The sequence below is a fragment of the Rhamphochromis longiceps genome, linkage group LG20 (assembly GCF_057381845.1).
Source record: "Rhamphochromis longiceps isolate RC_006_pf linkage group LG20, R_longiceps_female_GT1.1, whole genome shotgun sequence".
NCBI classification, from domain to species: Eukaryota; Metazoa; Chordata; class Actinopteri; order Cichliformes; family Cichlidae; genus Rhamphochromis; species Rhamphochromis longiceps.
The window spans coordinates 23,799,370-23,816,804 of NC_140576.1; the positions used below are offsets into that span (position 1 = coordinate 23,799,370).

The 17,435-nt window shown below is 40.5% G+C and overlaps 1 protein-coding gene across 2 annotated transcripts in view; it reads left to right on the plus strand.

Annotated features, from left to right (window-relative positions):
• The first annotated feature begins 1,186 nt into the window (after window positions 1-1,186).
• scube3 (signal peptide, CUB domain, EGF-like 3) overlaps window positions 1,187-17,435 on the plus strand; it is a 77,848-nt gene continuing 61,599 nt past the window's right edge. For both annotated transcript variants that reach the window (XM_085394388.1, XM_085394389.1), the window contains exon 1: window positions 1,187-1,618. In XM_085394388.1, coding sequence (XP_085250514.1) covers window positions 1,519-1,618 — 100 coding nt within the window. In that variant the 5' untranslated portion in view covers window positions 1,187-1,518. The remainder of the gene's footprint in view (window positions 1,619-17,435) is intronic.

Genomic DNA, 17,435 nt, shown 5'->3' on the forward strand with positions numbered 1-17,435 from the left:
TCTGTCACTAGACAGGGCTCGCTTATTCAAAGCCGGGAGGGGGAAAAATCTCTGAGAGAAATGTGGCAGTTGAGCTAATCTCCTGCAGGAAAAGACAAACTGGTAATGTGGTGTTGGTTAAGGTTTTGGAACCAGATGACTCGAGATATAATTTCTATCCTGTTTTTCCCCAATATACCAGATGATTTTCATAAAGCTTTCACCAATTTTCCTGTAAACAAATACCAATTGTAAGCTATCATACCTGAGGAACTGTTTCATCTCGAACTGTATTTTTAACAGCTGGTGTAGCTTAATCGTTCAACATAATCATCTACGCGGTTTTATTAAAGTAATATTTTATGAGATTCACAGGTTCACTCGGAAGTTCTTCAAACAGGTCCAGCTCCAGCTTAAAAAAGGACATGAAATTGCTTAAGGCCCTCAATTGACCTTGGAATAAGGATGTTACTCAAGAAAGTCAATTGAAACTTGGAAAAAAAAAACCAATATTCAGTTTCCAATTTTCAAAGAAGTTTTGCAATTTTGTCTGTGATGTAGACCTTGAACTCAATTCAGTGCCGAGATGGGATAAAGAATATCAAATAATTTTGTTAAGAGTGCTGTAGAATATTCAGTGTTTTAGTCTCGATTGGACTATTTCTAAATGCCAACAAGTGCTCTCGGTAAAATCGTTAAACGACAACTATAATCTTTTATCAGCACAGCAGACGAGATCACGTCGATGCTGCACACATGATCCGTAAATAAGCGTTTATTGGTTTGTTTGAGAGACTAGATGGGCTGTACAGTCTGCTGGATAAGAACAAAAATGCAATCTCCGGTCTATTACTTTTTCCATCTGAGTCTTTTATAAATCCATCCGCCCTCTTGTCCCCCTTTAAGGCGATGATTTTACCACGCTGCCGTGACGGCAACTTTCTTTCTTTCCCCCCCTTTTTTTGCGCAGGTGGCAGCAGCCAGGTGACCTGTGAGCCCCACTCTTAGTGCACACGGCAAAACTTGTCCACCTTGAGCTCAGCCAACACCTGTGTGTAAATTCCTGCACAACAAAAAAAAAAAAAAAAGGAACGAAGCACTGAGAGCCAGTCAGGAAAGAGAAGGAGCAGCAAGAGGAGTCCGGAGCGCAGCACGGACGCTCCTTATTCTCTCCTCCCCCTTCAGACCCCGCCACTGCACTCCATCTCTCCATTTCTCCTTCATTCCCCCTCTCTCTCCCCCGCTCTCTCTCCCTCTCTCTCTCTCTCTCTCTCACCCTTTCTTAAATTGACATCGGTCTGGCTCGAAACATGATAACAGAAAAGCCTTCCTCCGCTCCGCGTTGTCGGGCTGTCTTCAACCCCGATCACTTGAAACTCAAATGAGCAGGCGTTAAAAGGGGAAAAAAGGATCGCATAGTGTCCTGTCAGGGGGTGCTCACAGGGAATAACAACAGCACACGCACACACACCCTCGTATGTGTTCTTGCGCATCGTAGATCTTAGAAAGTGCTTGTGTTAAACTACAGTGAAAGTTAACATGTATATGCACGCTTTGATACGCGCGAGCCTTGGATTTGTAGGTTTCTGCCTGGTCGCCTTTGTCCAACAGTCAGCTTCAGGAAGTAAAACCACTCAAGGTAAGTTTTTTGTGCCTTCTTTTCACCTCGAAATACCTCCTATTTTGAGTGAATTGGTTGAATGTCGGAGTGCCTAATTAATAGATTTATTGCATGCCTTTGGAAAGATCCAAACGTGTGCCTAAATAAATGCGTGTTAAAACAAAGTTTTAAGTTTTAAAGTAGAATACTTTGAAATTTAATGAGCAGAAGTGAAGTTTTTCTTTTTTTTCTCCAGACTTTGATCCATCTATTATTCTCTGTTTGATTCAAGCAGATGCCGTCTGTTGATTCAGCGGCTTATTTTGCAATCATTTGACTGCTTTTCTCTTGTGTCAGTGTGCTCAGTTGCATATATTTGCGTAGACCTGCCAAGACAAATAGTGGAAACATAATAAGGCTTAAATTAAGTTTCGCTGAACGCTCGCTGTTGTCAGAAAAACAGTTGCTTTTGATCTTCAAACAGCATTAGCAGTGCCAACAGTTATGTTTCATTTCTAATCTTGCAGGTAGTTGTGGTGAGGCTACTGGGAGGTATTTGTCACAGTCCAGACAAGTATTTGACACTGGCCTGTAACACACACACATACACATGGAGGAGTCTCTGTCAGACACTGCAGCTACAGTGTTGTCCTGCCCAGCCGGCTGCCCTCTTGCTCTCTTTTCTTGTGAGAATTTATTCACAGCAGACAGGAACAGTCTGAATCAAAAAGTCTGGCACCTTGCAGGAACAAGGCAGACATGGTGTTATACACTAAATTTCTGATCCACTCAGCCTTCTCCTCAAGGTTTTCATCACCTAATTTTCCCACAATGCAAATGCCAAGCCAGAGCTGCCAGAAGTATTTGCATGCAAAGACACATCATGGTTTCTGTGTGAGTGTTGATTGTGGTCGGAGATGTTTTGCACTCACAAAAAGACATCTCTCGGGCGGTCGACAAGGCAAAAAGAGAAAGGGGGTGGGTGACTATTTTGCATCCTGGGTGGTCTGCCCCCACTTGTGGGAAAACTCAATATTTACATTTTGCAATTAGAACTACTTTTTTCTCACTTTATTTTCCACAACATCGATTACACACTTCCTTGTGCTGTGGAATGCTGCTGTATGAGAGCTGGTCTGTAATGGCATGCACCTGTTTGTTGGTCATCGAGTGAAACGCAGTGACCACTTGATGGGTTTCTCCTCCAGTTCCTGTTTATCAGTGCAGCTCTGCAGTGACATATTATTTGCGTTTAGCTCTGTCGCTATTTGTGAGCATTTTTTGTGCTGAAGTGAAAATAAATATTGTGTTTGGTGTTGGTGGCAACTCTGTGGCACTGTTCAGTCTGCAAGCTGGGAACAATTTTGAAAAATGAAGAAACTGAGATGAACAATGATTGGGGGGGGAAGAGCATAATTTGTCAGCTCAATATTTATTCAAGACAGATGTTGTCTTTCATCAGTGTCAGTCTAATCATGGCACTGTGTTTTAGGCATCAGTCATTACTCTGGGGGGAAAAAAAGTGAAAGGGAAGATTTGAGGATGTGGTGGAGAGAATGACAACGAAGGGGGAAAAATGAGACCAGGGGAAACGGGAGAGATTAAATGTGCAGAGAGAAGACTGGGAGAGAGGAGGTTTCTTAGTGAGCGAGCAGCAACAAGCGAGAAAAAGAGAACGAAAAGTGGGGAGCCGTAGACGTCATGGCAAATCACTTTCCCTTGAACAGAGTCAGGAGCTCTTTGCTAATGCAGCGGCACCAAGGCAACGGTTGGTGTGGGGCTGACATGCTGCTGTTGCTGGCTGTGTTGGTGTAACCTCTGCTCCGGTGCCTGGGGGTCTAAAGACGCAGGGCTGCCCAAGCAGGGAGGAAGGCCACATGCAGGCCCTGACACACTGTGGGAACCGAGCAGCCTTGGCAATATGAGGCCCAAGTCATGGGGTGGCTTACCTAGAGGTGCTGCCTGAGTCTACACGATGAGCAAGATGGAAGGGTAGCAGAAATCCCCCAGCTCGCTCGCTTGCCCCTTTCCTTTTTCACACAACTCTTGCTTTGTTTGCTTTGTCCTCGCTTCCTTTCCTTTGCACTTAATGAAGTGGCTGTGCTTTTTCTCTGTCACCCAGAAGCAACGACTGCATTACACTGACCATATCAGAAAGCTCCCTGTCAGCCAGTGTGCTAATTATATTTTTGAAACAACAAAAAAAAAAGATGTGCACAGCTACCCTCTGCCCCCTTCGCCCCTTCCTCCCATCCTGTCCAGCCCACTTTTGTTACTTGATGGAAGGTTGAATGTGCTGCAGGTCTGGGTAAGCTTGCAAATGTCAGTGCATGTATATGCGCAACTGGGATGGAGACAGTATATGGGCTGTGTCAGTGCATGGTAATTTGTACAAGTCTTTGAAACTGTATGTGAAGCCACATGAAAGAACCATTTAAATGGAGCTTTTATTTCTGCCTACCCCTTTGGCCTTGAACTTCTCTTAGAGTTTGCTGTTTAGCAGAAAGGAAAAAGGGGGAGAAAAAGACAAGCGGACAGAGACTGTGGCGCTGTCTCCTATGAACGTGGCCAGTCATTTGGCTTCAGCGTTTTGACACCACGGTGGCATTTCTCTTTCATCATCTTCACTCTTATTTCTTAGGCTGCATGGTTTCTGTATTGCCCCAGAGTCCTTACGAGCTCCTGCAGTGGTATTTGTTGGGTGGTTACGCTTAGCCCCTCAGAGACTGGATGTGCCTTAAAACAAGTATGCACAAAAGTCCCTATTTGTGTGCCAAGGTGCTGAGCACAATTTTTGGCAAAGTAATTTTTAACAGCCTGCGACTAGACTATGTATTCAGGTCAACTACGAAGAAAATACTTTTTTTTTTCTGTTCTGACTGAGGTTCTTTGTGGTTTTTTTTTTTTTTTTTTTTTTAAATGAATAAAGGACATTGGAATATGAGTCACTTGCTGACTAATTTATCAATCGCTAATTTATCCTACCTGCTTATTAGCAAGCCCGGTGAAAGCAGACGAGCTTCTAAGCTTTAAACATCTTCCTTTTCCTAAGCAAAAATACTCTGGTGCCGAGCTTGTCTCAGTCTGTCTCCTCACTCTCTGCAACAGGCATGCAGTGTCAGATAGTTGTGTTCTCATTATGATCAGAGACTCTGAGGCAGGTTGAGCCTCGGGGTAGCCCTCGGTCATTCGCTGATGAGTGGGTGGAGGGGACCAATCCGGCTTCACTGTACCACTCAGCAGACACACTCGCAATGCATCTGCCTGACAAGTGGTGCTCCAATACCACTATACATGTTGTTACAGAGCAGCCGAGAGAGCAGAGAGATTATTATCTTGGCATTACTTGAGTGGTGAAAACTCCTGATAACAATTCTGTCCAAGAGCAATGCAGTATGAATAACAAAATTGACTTTGATCTGTGGGTGAATGTCTATGACTGCGATGAGTGATTTTTAGACTGGATATTAATGATTGCACTTAAAAGGCAAAAGTGCTTTCACTTACAAAAATGAGAATCCATTATAGCCGGGGAATCGCTTAAAAACTGGGAACAGATCAGCCTTTTATTGTGTCTAGTTTTTCTAATTCCCTGGTTTCTTTGTGGCCAAGATGTCGCTTGATACAAACATTTTGGGGGCAAGTTGGCTGCAGAGTGAGTGCCATATTTACAGACACACATAAAGTCAAAGCTGTCTGGCCCAAGCTGCGACCCGAGGTGATTCAGCGGGGCTTCATTCTGGACAGTTGCTCACTTTCATCCTGGCTGATGGAATATAAAAGCAAGACATTTTTCAGTCTGCAACAGAGTGTCAAAGATTCTCACCTTAAGAAATCGGACTTTCCCTCTCAAGGAGACTTTTTATGTGCTTTTAATCAGTCTGTTTCCCTTGGTAATTATTTTTTATAATGAACTGCATATTTGCCAGGGTGTGCTTCTTTGTTAAAATGGTGAAGAATATTTCCCTGTTAGCTGTGTTTCTGTTCAGAAAAAATAAGAAGTTAGCTGCTTCACATGTAGGATTCTAATTCACAATTAAAAGCTGGGGTATACTGGGAAGCACCCTTATTCCTTTTGGATAGTTGGATCCCATTTTCATACCTATATGTTAAATATAAGGCTACATCTGAATACTTGTTGCCTTTGCTTAGCACAACGTTGTAGCTCAGCTGTCAGATGATGATGATAATGACTTTTATTTCAGTCATTATTTATAGTTTTTCAACAACCAAAATGTCCATAAAAATAAGTGACATCAATGAAAAATTATATTCCATCTACCTTTTTATAATATATTTTTTTCTTCACAGAATATTCTAAACCTTAACACTTTCACCAATTTATATGAGACCAAAGCAAACAAAAGGCAATAATAATAATAATAATAATAATAATAATAATAATAATAATAATAATAATAATAATAATAAAAAAAAAAAAAACCTAAGAGAAAAACAAATGTTGGTAGTGACCACTCCTATACATACACTGATTGACCTTTCTCAGAGACATATAAGTGGGGTTGGGCATCGTTCACGCAGTGGTGCATTTTTCTTTGTCCTGTCTTCTCCTAGAAAATAAGTCCATACTTCTTAAATGAAAAATATTGTAATTTGTCACATTTTACAAACCATATCAGGTGCCCTGGTCTCTGTGTGACAGCGTCTGTTGACATCACTGTTGCAGTACTGTTTAATATTATAGTATGCAATGTTACGGTCTTATTGGTAGTGGTGGGCTGTCAATCTCACATGATGTATTTGTTTCCTGTAAATAGCATGCATGATAAGAAATGCAGTGCAAAAATGCCAACACAATGAAAACGAGCTCAGTTACTTTGACAAAACCTGCCCAACTACCTAATTATCTGAAGATGATGTCGATGAAGCTGCCGATGATGTACTAAAAGTTTCATCATCATCATCATCGTCCTTGGATTTACTGTTTCATAATATTTCATAATGTTAGCTCTGGGTCCTTTCAGGCTATAGGATATACTCTTCAGCTTGTAGATGTATATATTTTTTTAATATCTGACCAGGAGTTTCCTCAGAATTGATATGCTGACATGGCCAGCTTTGCATTTTGCAAAGTGAGTGTTGCAGAGAGCATTGCCAATGTCTCGGTCGAGTTTTGAAAAGCATAGCTGCACCAAAACCTATTTTCAGCCACTGCTGCCATTGCCCTGTGTATTTGGACTATATGATGAGACTATATGTTTCATCATATAGTCTCGCTCTCATTCCTTATCTGCTCTGGTAAAAAATTTGGCACTGACTGATTTGCCATTATAAGAAAAATGTAACAGAACACAATGAAGAAACAGACGTTTGCATCAACAGTTTATCCAGTGGATCTAACTTTATACTGTAATGTGAGGACTGACTGCAGCACAAACCAGATGTGGTGCGATGTGTGGTCAAGTGAAGTTGATATTTGGTGAAATAAGATGTGTGAAAATGAATAAAAAAATCATTATATACTTCCAAATGTAGGAGCGCGTAAAGACTCTGACAAAAATGGCTGCACAGATTAAGATCATGGCAAAAGTATGCTCATAATTTTTGCTTTTAATCAAGTTTGTACCCACTTATGTTTGTTAAACTGCCTTCTATCATCATTGAATTTACATGTATATTATGAATGGTTACTCTTTTTGTGGATGTTATAGGCAGTATGAATGTCAGGTCACAGAACCACAAAACCATAACCTGTAGACACTGCAGATTCTCTGTTGCTGCCCAGGGGAACCCATCAGCTACTGAAGCCCCTCTGTCAAAGCACCTTTTCTGCCTTCCTCGAGCAGAAAATCACTTTATCAGCAGCTGGTGAGGCCCTTGTGAGCACCATTTGTCCCCTAATTTCAAATGGTTGCAGGGCTGACAAAGCTATAGATTTCAGGTACAATAGAGGATGGGGAAAAATGTGGTTGAAATCTCCCAAACTTTTGAGGGTAATGGCTTTGTATGCCACACCAGTGTCCGCTGGTATAAAAGAAACATTCTAACCCTCACACTCAGGAGTACAGAGCGCTGTGCTTGTTTGAGGCTTGTTTATTTATCAAGGCTTTAATTTGAACAATATGTTCCAAATGAGCCCTGTGATGCTTCTCTCAACTGTGGCATTGTGGTTAAAATTAGAAAGCTCCCTCTCCTGCTCCCTATCTCTTCCCCTTGCTCCCTCTCACCCTGTCGCTGGCCTTTGTTCTCTGTGCTGACAACATCCCCGTTGGTTTCGGGGGAGGATTGAGTCAGCGCTGACGGTATTCTGACCCCCCGAGTCTTTGACTCACCTCTAGAGCCCCCTTCACAAGTGCTGATGGCTCACTGAGGAACCTCAGTATCGTCCCTGAGCCAGCTGCAGCGACTCTTATATCATTAATCCACTAACCTCCCAGAGCCCACATTTATTTTTCTGTTCCATTACTCACTGATTGGGGACTCGAGGATTCAGGAGAAGATATCAGAGGGCCTGTCATCTCTGTGTCTGTAACGCTACACTGTCCTTTCTCAGCTTTCACCCTCTTCTGGGTTCCCTCCTGCGACCCCTGAGCTCAATAATGGGGCTGCGTCTGTCTTTGAAAGTTTGGCGGGGTCAGGGAGGGACGTCATTAGGCTGGTCTGCGGTGGTCAGCGTTGTCGAGGGGGGTTGGGGGTTAGAGAGAGCCTTGTTTACAGACTGTGTGTGTTTACATTCCTGATGGTGAGCGCCAGCTTTAGAGACTGCTGGAAGTTAAAGGAAATGCTCTTATTCTGCTTAGTAATGGAAAAATCCAACCCAATACATCAAGGAATCCAAATGAAAAAAGGTTATTTATTTCTGGCCAGTGCATTCTGGGTAGAAAGGGGGATGACTTCACTGATGAATGTGAGACTTCCTAAATGAACAGAGGCATGGGAAAAACCATATGACCCACTGAAGTATTTAGTCACCTCCGGTGAACTCTAGATATAAATTTATTGCAGACCCTGATAGTGTATACTGTTCTTTGTGGCTTAATCACTGCACTATCAATCAAAGAGGCATCTAAGATTTTCACTGTCAGTTAATCTATCAGTTATCTCTTCTATTTATCATTCGGTCTATAAAATGTCAACAAATTGCAAAAAATGCAGAGGAGCTTAATTTGTGTAACCAGTAGTACAAACTCCAAAGACATAGAAGAGGAAGAAAGCAGGAACTGTAAATTCTTTACATTTAAAAGTTAAAATAAGTTGTTTCATTACTTTAGTTTGTTGTTGATTAACTTGCAATTACTCAACTAATCATTGGAGCTTTATAGTGCTTCAGTCCTTTTAGTGTAGTGTTCTTGCTGGTGCCACAACAAACCATTATTATAGCCCCAAGAATCTTGATTTGTATTTCCAATTAAATGAGGCCATAGCTGAATAATCACATGTATAATAATGACATGGGCAGGTTTTTGATGGGATTTTGCTGTAATTTTGTAGCGACTGAGTGTTAGATGGTAGAAATGTTGATTTATATTATGTTTTTCTAAAGTGATATTGCAGGAGTTGCCACACAAAGTGCAGTGCTTCACTGATCAGTAACTGTTATGATTATGATTTAATCTAAACCAAAAAAAAGAAAATAAAGTGAATATGCTTAAAAAAAAACAGGTATGCTCTCATCTATCATTTTGCAAGGCTGCAGTTGAGTAAATATGTGGTGGCTTTAATAAATAGTTGGTGGGTTTTAATGATTACATTTCAGTTGTTTTTTCTGTTTTTAAATTTTGTCTCACAAAGCAGAAATACCATCTTTTTGCAGAAATACCATCTTTTTACACGTGAGCATTTAGAGCTTATCGTGTTAATCTCACATTTGTGTTTGGACTATTGGCCTGATTTAAAAACTGTGGGTGTATTTGATTTTAAAAACTTTGTCTGACCTTTCATGACCAGAACAATGAGAAAAAGAGAAAATAACAATGTATCTAAGTAATAAGATGCAGACCCACCTGGAACGGAACAGTTATTAAGAAAATATCTTAATAGGCTTTGAAACTGGCTCCTTGCTGTAGTGGGTGAGACTTTCACTTGGCAAGTAAAAGCTTGACTTAGACCCCCTCTGGGGTTGCGTCAGGAAGGTCATCCAGCATGTCTCTCAGCCAAATCAAACATGCGACAAGGGAGCCGCCGAGAGTCGCTTTATCTTAATCGGTTTTGGGCTGAACACGGGTCGCCTTGTTTATTTTCTAATAATTTGATTCAAAAAGTTAATTGTCAGTTACTTTGCCAATCAATTATTCATTGAAATGTTAAAGACTTTCTTTTCCCATCTCCTTTAGCACTTTGAAAGTATAGTCATTACCCTGGTTACTCATTTTCTTTCTGTGGAAAACTTGGTCTTTTTTGTAATTATGTGACTGTAAAATCTGCCATCTGATTTGAGATACAGTAGGTGCTGTGACTCGGTGGCCCCTTAAACGCTTGATAGGAGCGCATGGTCAGGATTGAAATGAGGTATATATGTCCAGTGAGTTCCAGCCCACTAAAGTCCACATTTCTGAACTTTTAGCAGTTAATGCCCGCTTCATGGCTTACACAGAGAACCATTCACTTTATCCCTCAGTTTGACAGGAAACAACTAAAAATATCACACTTGTGCTGTAATTGCTATGTTACCATCTTTAAAGTTGGTACTGTATCTGGCATGAACCACCAATTGCTGTGTGCCGAGTGGAGAGTGTCATGTCAGTTAGCTCTGGCTGCATAAATATAAGGTATACAGCTGGACTAAGTGCCACCCTTCCCGCATATAAAATATCCTGCATGAGGCCAAGAAGTCATTAACAGTTGAGGACACATTCCAAGACGGTTGAAAAATCACTTGAAGAGAACAGATTAATTTCTTGTCAGTGGGCTCCTAATGAGATCTGTTACAAGCTCTGCTCATTTATTCAGAGGTGTATGTATGTATTAGACCTCTGACACTTAACAGAGTGTCATGTCAGTCTCTCTCTTTCTCTGTTCTCTCTTAGTATTACTCTATGATTCACTTAATTACTGTAATAAGTGTTTTCCTTCTGGAGGTGGTCCGGAGGTCTGTGAGTCATAGTCTATTAAGGCCACACATGCTAAAGTAAAGACACCAGATGCTTGGCCTATGAACAAAATCACAGAGAAAAGACATTATTTATTCACAAAGCCTGCGCTTGAGCTACCTTGAGATATGTTTTATAAATGACACGAGGTGAATCCACTTGCTCTTTACTCTGCAGTCTCCAGGCTCATCGCTGCGGTTGTCTTTATGTATGCTATGAGGCGCAGACACTCTGAAACGCTCATGAAGGAGCGAACAGATGGAAGAATTACACAGAAAGATTGTGTACGAGTTGGCTTGAGTAGTTGAAATGTTGTAATGAACCCCAAATACGTATCCATTATACATCGTTTCAGCTGTTGGCGTAATGGAGAAGCTCACCGTGTAGGAGGGTTGTCACGATACTAAAATTTCAAACTCTGTACCGATTGCCCAGAAAAATATCAGATTAGATTAGAACAATGCTGGTTTGTCCAAATGTATTCAGCTACAGCCCTGTGTATTTCCTGTGCTTCTGGTGACTTGGCACCATATTTTCGTTGCTGATCAAAAAGTTGGTAGATTGCCACTCTTGCTGTCTAATTTCCGGTAGACTGTTCTTTGCTTCAACATGTGACTAAAGGAAAAAAATAACACTTGTTAGTCACAAATAATTATCTGGTTAAACTAAAATGGGACTAATATAGTTCCCCCCCCCCCCCCCCCCCCAGCTCTCTCATTAACATTATCGTTTTATTATTAGCCATAGCCGCCAGCCGCTGCCTTAATGATAATTTAACAGTTGGGGGTGGGTAATTTGGATAATTGCTAATAGTTAAAAGGCTAATGTCAACATGTGCGCTCGCCAGGTTAACATTTATGATTAGTGTTTAATACGTCAGTGTAGGGCTGTGCGATATGACCAAAATCTCATATCCCGATATAAAACATCTATCGTCCGATAGCGATATAAATCACAAAAATTTAACATTTTCTGTAAATTCTGTGAATCTCGGGCAGCTCGACTTGCAGGAAGTGTTTCCAGCTGCGCGTCATGTAGCTGGAGTCGAGTGTTTTAACCGATGCATGAAGCTATACATTTTTAGACATAAGTTGTAACGGCCGCCGTTTTCTTTGTGAGTATTTATCACACGGCGTGCTGCGGGGAAAAGCCTGTTCTAACGTTTGAGTCTAAGCTTTATTTTTTAGCACCTGGCGGCTCTTTTTTACTTCTCATCCGTAAATAATCTACTCTTTCATGTGATTCAGTTTATTTTGAAAAGTCTCAACAGGATCTTGAGCTTTATTGTGAAAGGTGTATGTGGAACAGAAACAAGCGGACACGCGATGGTTTTACCGTTGTTGTTGCTAAGACAACCCATAGAAACAGGCGCTTGTCCGTCCGTAGTGTGGTTATATTAAATATAAGAGAAAGAGAGAAGTTTAAGAAATTAATATAGCCACTACAGTCACCATCAAAACGATACAAACATATTGCCGTAAACAGTTTATTTTGCGACACCACGAAACAAACGATAGCGTAAAATGAAACGATAGACGTTTTTATATCGTCATCCGATATTTATCGTTATATGAACAGTCCTACCCAGTAGAGCAGGGCGATATGGCCAAAAATATTTATCACGATATATATTTGAAAATTTGCGATAACGATATAACCGACGATATAATTGATGCGAAACAAAATACAACTCCACAACATTACTAGCGCAAAAAGACAACCTTCCATTTATTTTCACTTAAACAAGAAGCTGGTTTTTATGTACATTAAAGCTTTATAAAAATGTAACAGTGCAAATGCAAATTCCTTGCTGAAAGTTTAACCAAAAGGCATTTCCAGTAGAAATGGGCTGACATATCCTGAGCATAACCATGTATAATATCCACTGAAGTTAAAAAGAGGTGCTTTGCAACATTAAACTGCAGTGTGCAGTACGTATTTTTCGGACCATAAGGTGCACGGGATTATAAGGCACATTAAGCGAAACAAAGCAGTCAGATAAATCAAACTTTATTAAACTCATTCTTCTTGCTTCCTCCACTTCTGTACCATTGATTCATTAATGTTGAATTCTCTGGCAGCTGCTCTATTCCCATGTTGTTGCAGTATATTAATGACTAACCTCGTATTGTGGATGGATTATCTCAGTTGTTCTCCTGACTGAAGTTTGGTCCGTTTACAGCATCCTGCCATGCGATTGCATTTGTCTCTAACCATGAAGAACCTTCACGTTAACTTTTATAAGTGGAAAAGTGTTAGTGTTCGTCCTCCAGCTTCACTGTTTATGTTATGCTAACATAGCTGTGTCGCTAGCGATCACGTAGCACATCATTATATACCAGCTAGTCCAACTTCAGTAACCCTACAAACGTCACTGCTGTTTAGTTTCCTGTCTTCATTTATGTTGGAATTGATAGCAGAGCTGTACGTTTGATTTTTTTCAGAAATCTCTCCGTCAGAACATGCTATATCATGCTTAGGTAACTAGCGAAACTAGCGAGCTAACTTCCGCTAGCTTCCTGCTAACTTCTAACTCCGTTAAATGTAATAACTTTTGTTTTCATGGATGCCTGGAAGTTAAACTTTATAGTTACACCTGGTAAAGCAGCAATGCTGATCGTTTTATTAAAGATGAAAGAATTTAGACAGTTTTTAACTCTAAGTGATGCTGCAGTGTTGTTTGACCTGAAGAATACGGAGTTTTGGACCCAGATTACTCCCAGATTTAAGAGCATCTTAGTCCGACAAATAACGACGGCCGCTTGCATGTTCTGCAAAAAAATGTGCTTTGTTGTGTATCTGACGGACAAACACCAAACCAGTTCCACATCACTGAAGTTGCACCATTTTTACAAACCAATTCTGGTTCATCTGTTTCACTCAACAATCATGTGCGTATGAAAACAAAGGCACTGCGCATGCGCGTTTTACTCATATTCTATCGCGATATTTCATTTTCCTATCGTTTCCTAACATTATACCGGTATTACCGTGAACGGTATAATATGGCCCAGCCCTACGTCAGTGTTGTTGATGTTGAGAGCTTTACTGAAGTCATAAAATTGGTCATGAAGGCCATGGTGTGTCTTTAAGATCCTTTGCCTTGTTTGTTGTGCTGCTGTTCACCTGTTCAGCTGCTAGTGAAGGGGAGGGGCTGTGCTGTTTGAAGTTTTTGTCCGTATGACCAAGTGAAGTTGGTATCAATAAAGAAATGCAAATACATGCCTATCCCAATATGAATTTTTAATATCAACTAGTATCAGAGGATCATTTTTTCTTACCTATGGTAATAACAAGTAAAGAGCACATTAATTTGGATTAAGAGGGTGAAAAGAGATTGTTAAAGACTTAGAAAAGGAATTAGAATAATTCACATAATACAGGCACACATTAGATTAGATATCTTAAATAATCAGAGGATTACTCGCTCTTTACACTGTTGTACAAAATGCAGATGTGTTATTTTTTTGTGCTGTTGTTATAAAAAAAAGAAATGCAAGAAAAGATTTGTTCTTTTGCAAAGAACCAGACTTTAAAAAATTAACACCTTTAATATATATAACAACCTCTAACATTAGGCAGTGTAAAAAATGGTGTAGCACACCATTACGGGATACAGCAGCACTATAAGGGTCAGTCAGTCTACCCTTGTTGTGTTATTATGTGCTCCTAATAGACATAACAGATGGTGAGTGGCCCTGAGCAATAAGAAATGAAGTGTCTAGATGTCTAAATAAATTAAGGGTGTTGGACACAGTTCATGTCTTTCATGTTAACATGACTTGGGTGCTGAAACTTATCTTGTAGGTTCTTGTACGTTTTTACCCTCACATTAATCTGAGGCTTCATGATTGGTGGACATAAGCAGGGAGGGACCCGCAGGGTTTTGAAGTTGTGATCACAGTTTCTGAAAGCACAGGATCAGTCAGTGGTCATGATTCCTAAACATTAAGAGTGTGTGAAGGATGAGTGTAAATATCCCGAATGGAAGCAGTGGATATTTTTATTCACAACTTTTTAGAGGTTTGCTGGACAGCCAACACTGTGTCCCTTCATTAGCTGAAAGGAGATCTGGGCAAGAAGGGTGGCGAGATGCTAAATTTTGTGTTAATGTTGACGTCTGCATTTCATCAAAACGATTTCTTTTTTTTCGAGGTCTACTTTTTTGCTGCCCCAGCACAACTTCAGTAGCTACAGCTTTTCCAGAGTGCTGCGTTGGTGACTCCCAGGTTACAGGAAAGAATCACAAAGCCTTACATTAGTGTGGGAAATGTGCTGTATACAACATTAAATGTGCACGTTTTCCTTTGGTGTTTGGTCGGATAATGAGCTAAAGACTCTAGAGGCTGGATTAACACCTTGGGCTCTTTGTCGAGATTTTCCTGAGCATTTTGACATCCTCCAGTATATGTCGTAGTGACTAACATTTTTGTTTATTCTTTGGACATTTTGGAAGTAATTTGAAAGGTTGTGGTTCTGTGTGTAACAGTGTGATTCTTTTTTTTTTTTTTTTGCAAACAAAGCGCATCTGTTGCACAGACAGTGAGAGTGGACTGTAAAATGTTTCCAACTTCTAAAATGATTATTATTTACATAATTAGAGATTTTGTATTTTTCTCTGAGGTCAAGGGTGTTGATATAATTCTAATCATTTTTCACCCAAATAAGGAAGTAAATACACGGTTCTAGGGGAAAAGCGTATAAAACACACATTATTCAAATCGGAGTACTTTTTAAAAATATTTTAAAACATGCCCGGATCCTTTTATTAATACAGAAAATGCACATTTGTGTTTTACAAGCACAAATCAATGGAGAAGAAATGATTGCTGGTTTTTCCACACCAGTTGCTTTGCTTCACAACAAATAGTTGGCTTGTGAGTTAAACATCATATGGATCATTTACAACGGTGAAGATAAAAGAGGCGCTACAGCCATTCTGACAGCTGCTCTGTACCTAAAGTAATTATCCTGACCTTAACCCCATCCTGCTCAACCGCAACCCAAACTATAGTGTAAGTGTGGTTCTAAGATGGATAATTACAATACTTTTCTTTGTAATTATACACAGTATGACAAACACTGTGATCCCAAGAACACATTTTTATGGCATTGAACCCAGCACCCTTCCTCTTCTGTCGCAAAAGGCTCATGAAAATCAAGGAGTTCATCGGAAAATGGCTTTGTCAGGAGGAATGTTTTGTTTCTAATCCTTCACCACAAATGTTCAAATATTGCACCGAAATCATTCTGTCAGGAAAACACGGCCGAATATTTTATTACTTTCGCTTATTGAATGCATCTCTCGCTCCGTATTTGTGACGATTATTTCACAGTTGACTGCAGGCGGCACAAGTAAAGCTACACCTCTGGGTGTCCCAGCTCCAATCAGTCTATTTCTGTATTTGAAGGAAAGTTGATGGGTTTGAGGGGGCGGGCAGGTTTGGGGCAAAGCAAACAGCTAGGGTCTCAATACTCAAAGTCAACATTACCCTATGTTTGAACTACACACCTTCGGCCCTACAATTCTCCCACACACTCGCGCTCTCTCCCCTCTGAGTCTTATTCCTGCTAACACCCCCCTTGAGCTGGCCCAGCTAAATACACTGCTTATCCCAGGGCTTTCTAATAAATCAGGGAGGAAAAGCACCTCTGACAAAGTCTCACCTCCACAGCCAGCAGCATTAAGCTGGCTGCTTTGACTTAAATATGGAGCCTGCTTTTGGAGTAACTTTCTTAATCACCGCTTCTGAGGACAGGAGCGTGTTTTATCCAGCGAATTGAATACAATTACAGAAAATCCCATTTAATTTACCCCGCAACGTTCCATCATGCCAAAATAAAAAATTCCAAATTGTGCCTTTCTGAGTAAGGGCATGTCACAATCCATGCAGGGATTTAGAAGTCTGACGCATGGTGGGGGTTAGAGTTTTATTGAGCATGCCATGTAAGCAAGAAATGAAGTGGAATCAGGGAGAGAAAACATGCTTTATTATTGTATGACTTGGTTTCATCCAGAGTAGTCACTGGATTCAATATTCCACAAATGTCAGTGTGTTTGAACACAGACTTGAGCTATTTGTGGCTTTAATATGCTCAAGTGCTTAAACCAGAGGAGAGCTACAAGACAGCAATATTCCAACTGACACATTCCCCAGAGGAAACTGTTTAAACATCTGAGCATTGCCCAACATATCTCTCGTCTTTGGTTTTGTTGTTTTGACTTTGTTTATTCATCCTTGTCTCGAAGCGCCGGCTTCATTCTATGCTGCCTTAACTTGTTCCCAACAAATGTGATTCCTCAACACAAAAGAATGAAAGAACCTCTCAATGAAAAACACAATCTTTTTCATCTTAGGCATGAGTCAATTACCAGGGCGGCATTACTGAACGCCCTGTACATTTTTCTCAAGCCTTCAGAGGATCATCCCCTGGACTGAACCAAAGAGTGTATTGATTCTGACATGTTTATTTCCATGGCAAAGGCAGTGGGGTTTCCAGAGAGACCATCGCATTTAGCTTTTGTTGTCTATGTGTCTACTGGAAGGCTCCCAGTGACTTTTATGGGTGGGTTTTTAAACATTGCTTTGACAGACATGGGCTATTGTAGTTTGTGGGCCAGGATTTCTTAATTTTGATGTTTATTTCATTTTCTTTAGCTCACAACAAAGAGACAATGGGACTGTGAGAGAGTAAAACACATTTGTGTTGACTATTTTCCTGCTTTTCAGCTGAATTCCAACAGTTTGCTAGCTGTTAAGTTAGTTATCTGTTGTTCATTGTCATTGTTTCTCAAATGTTACTGG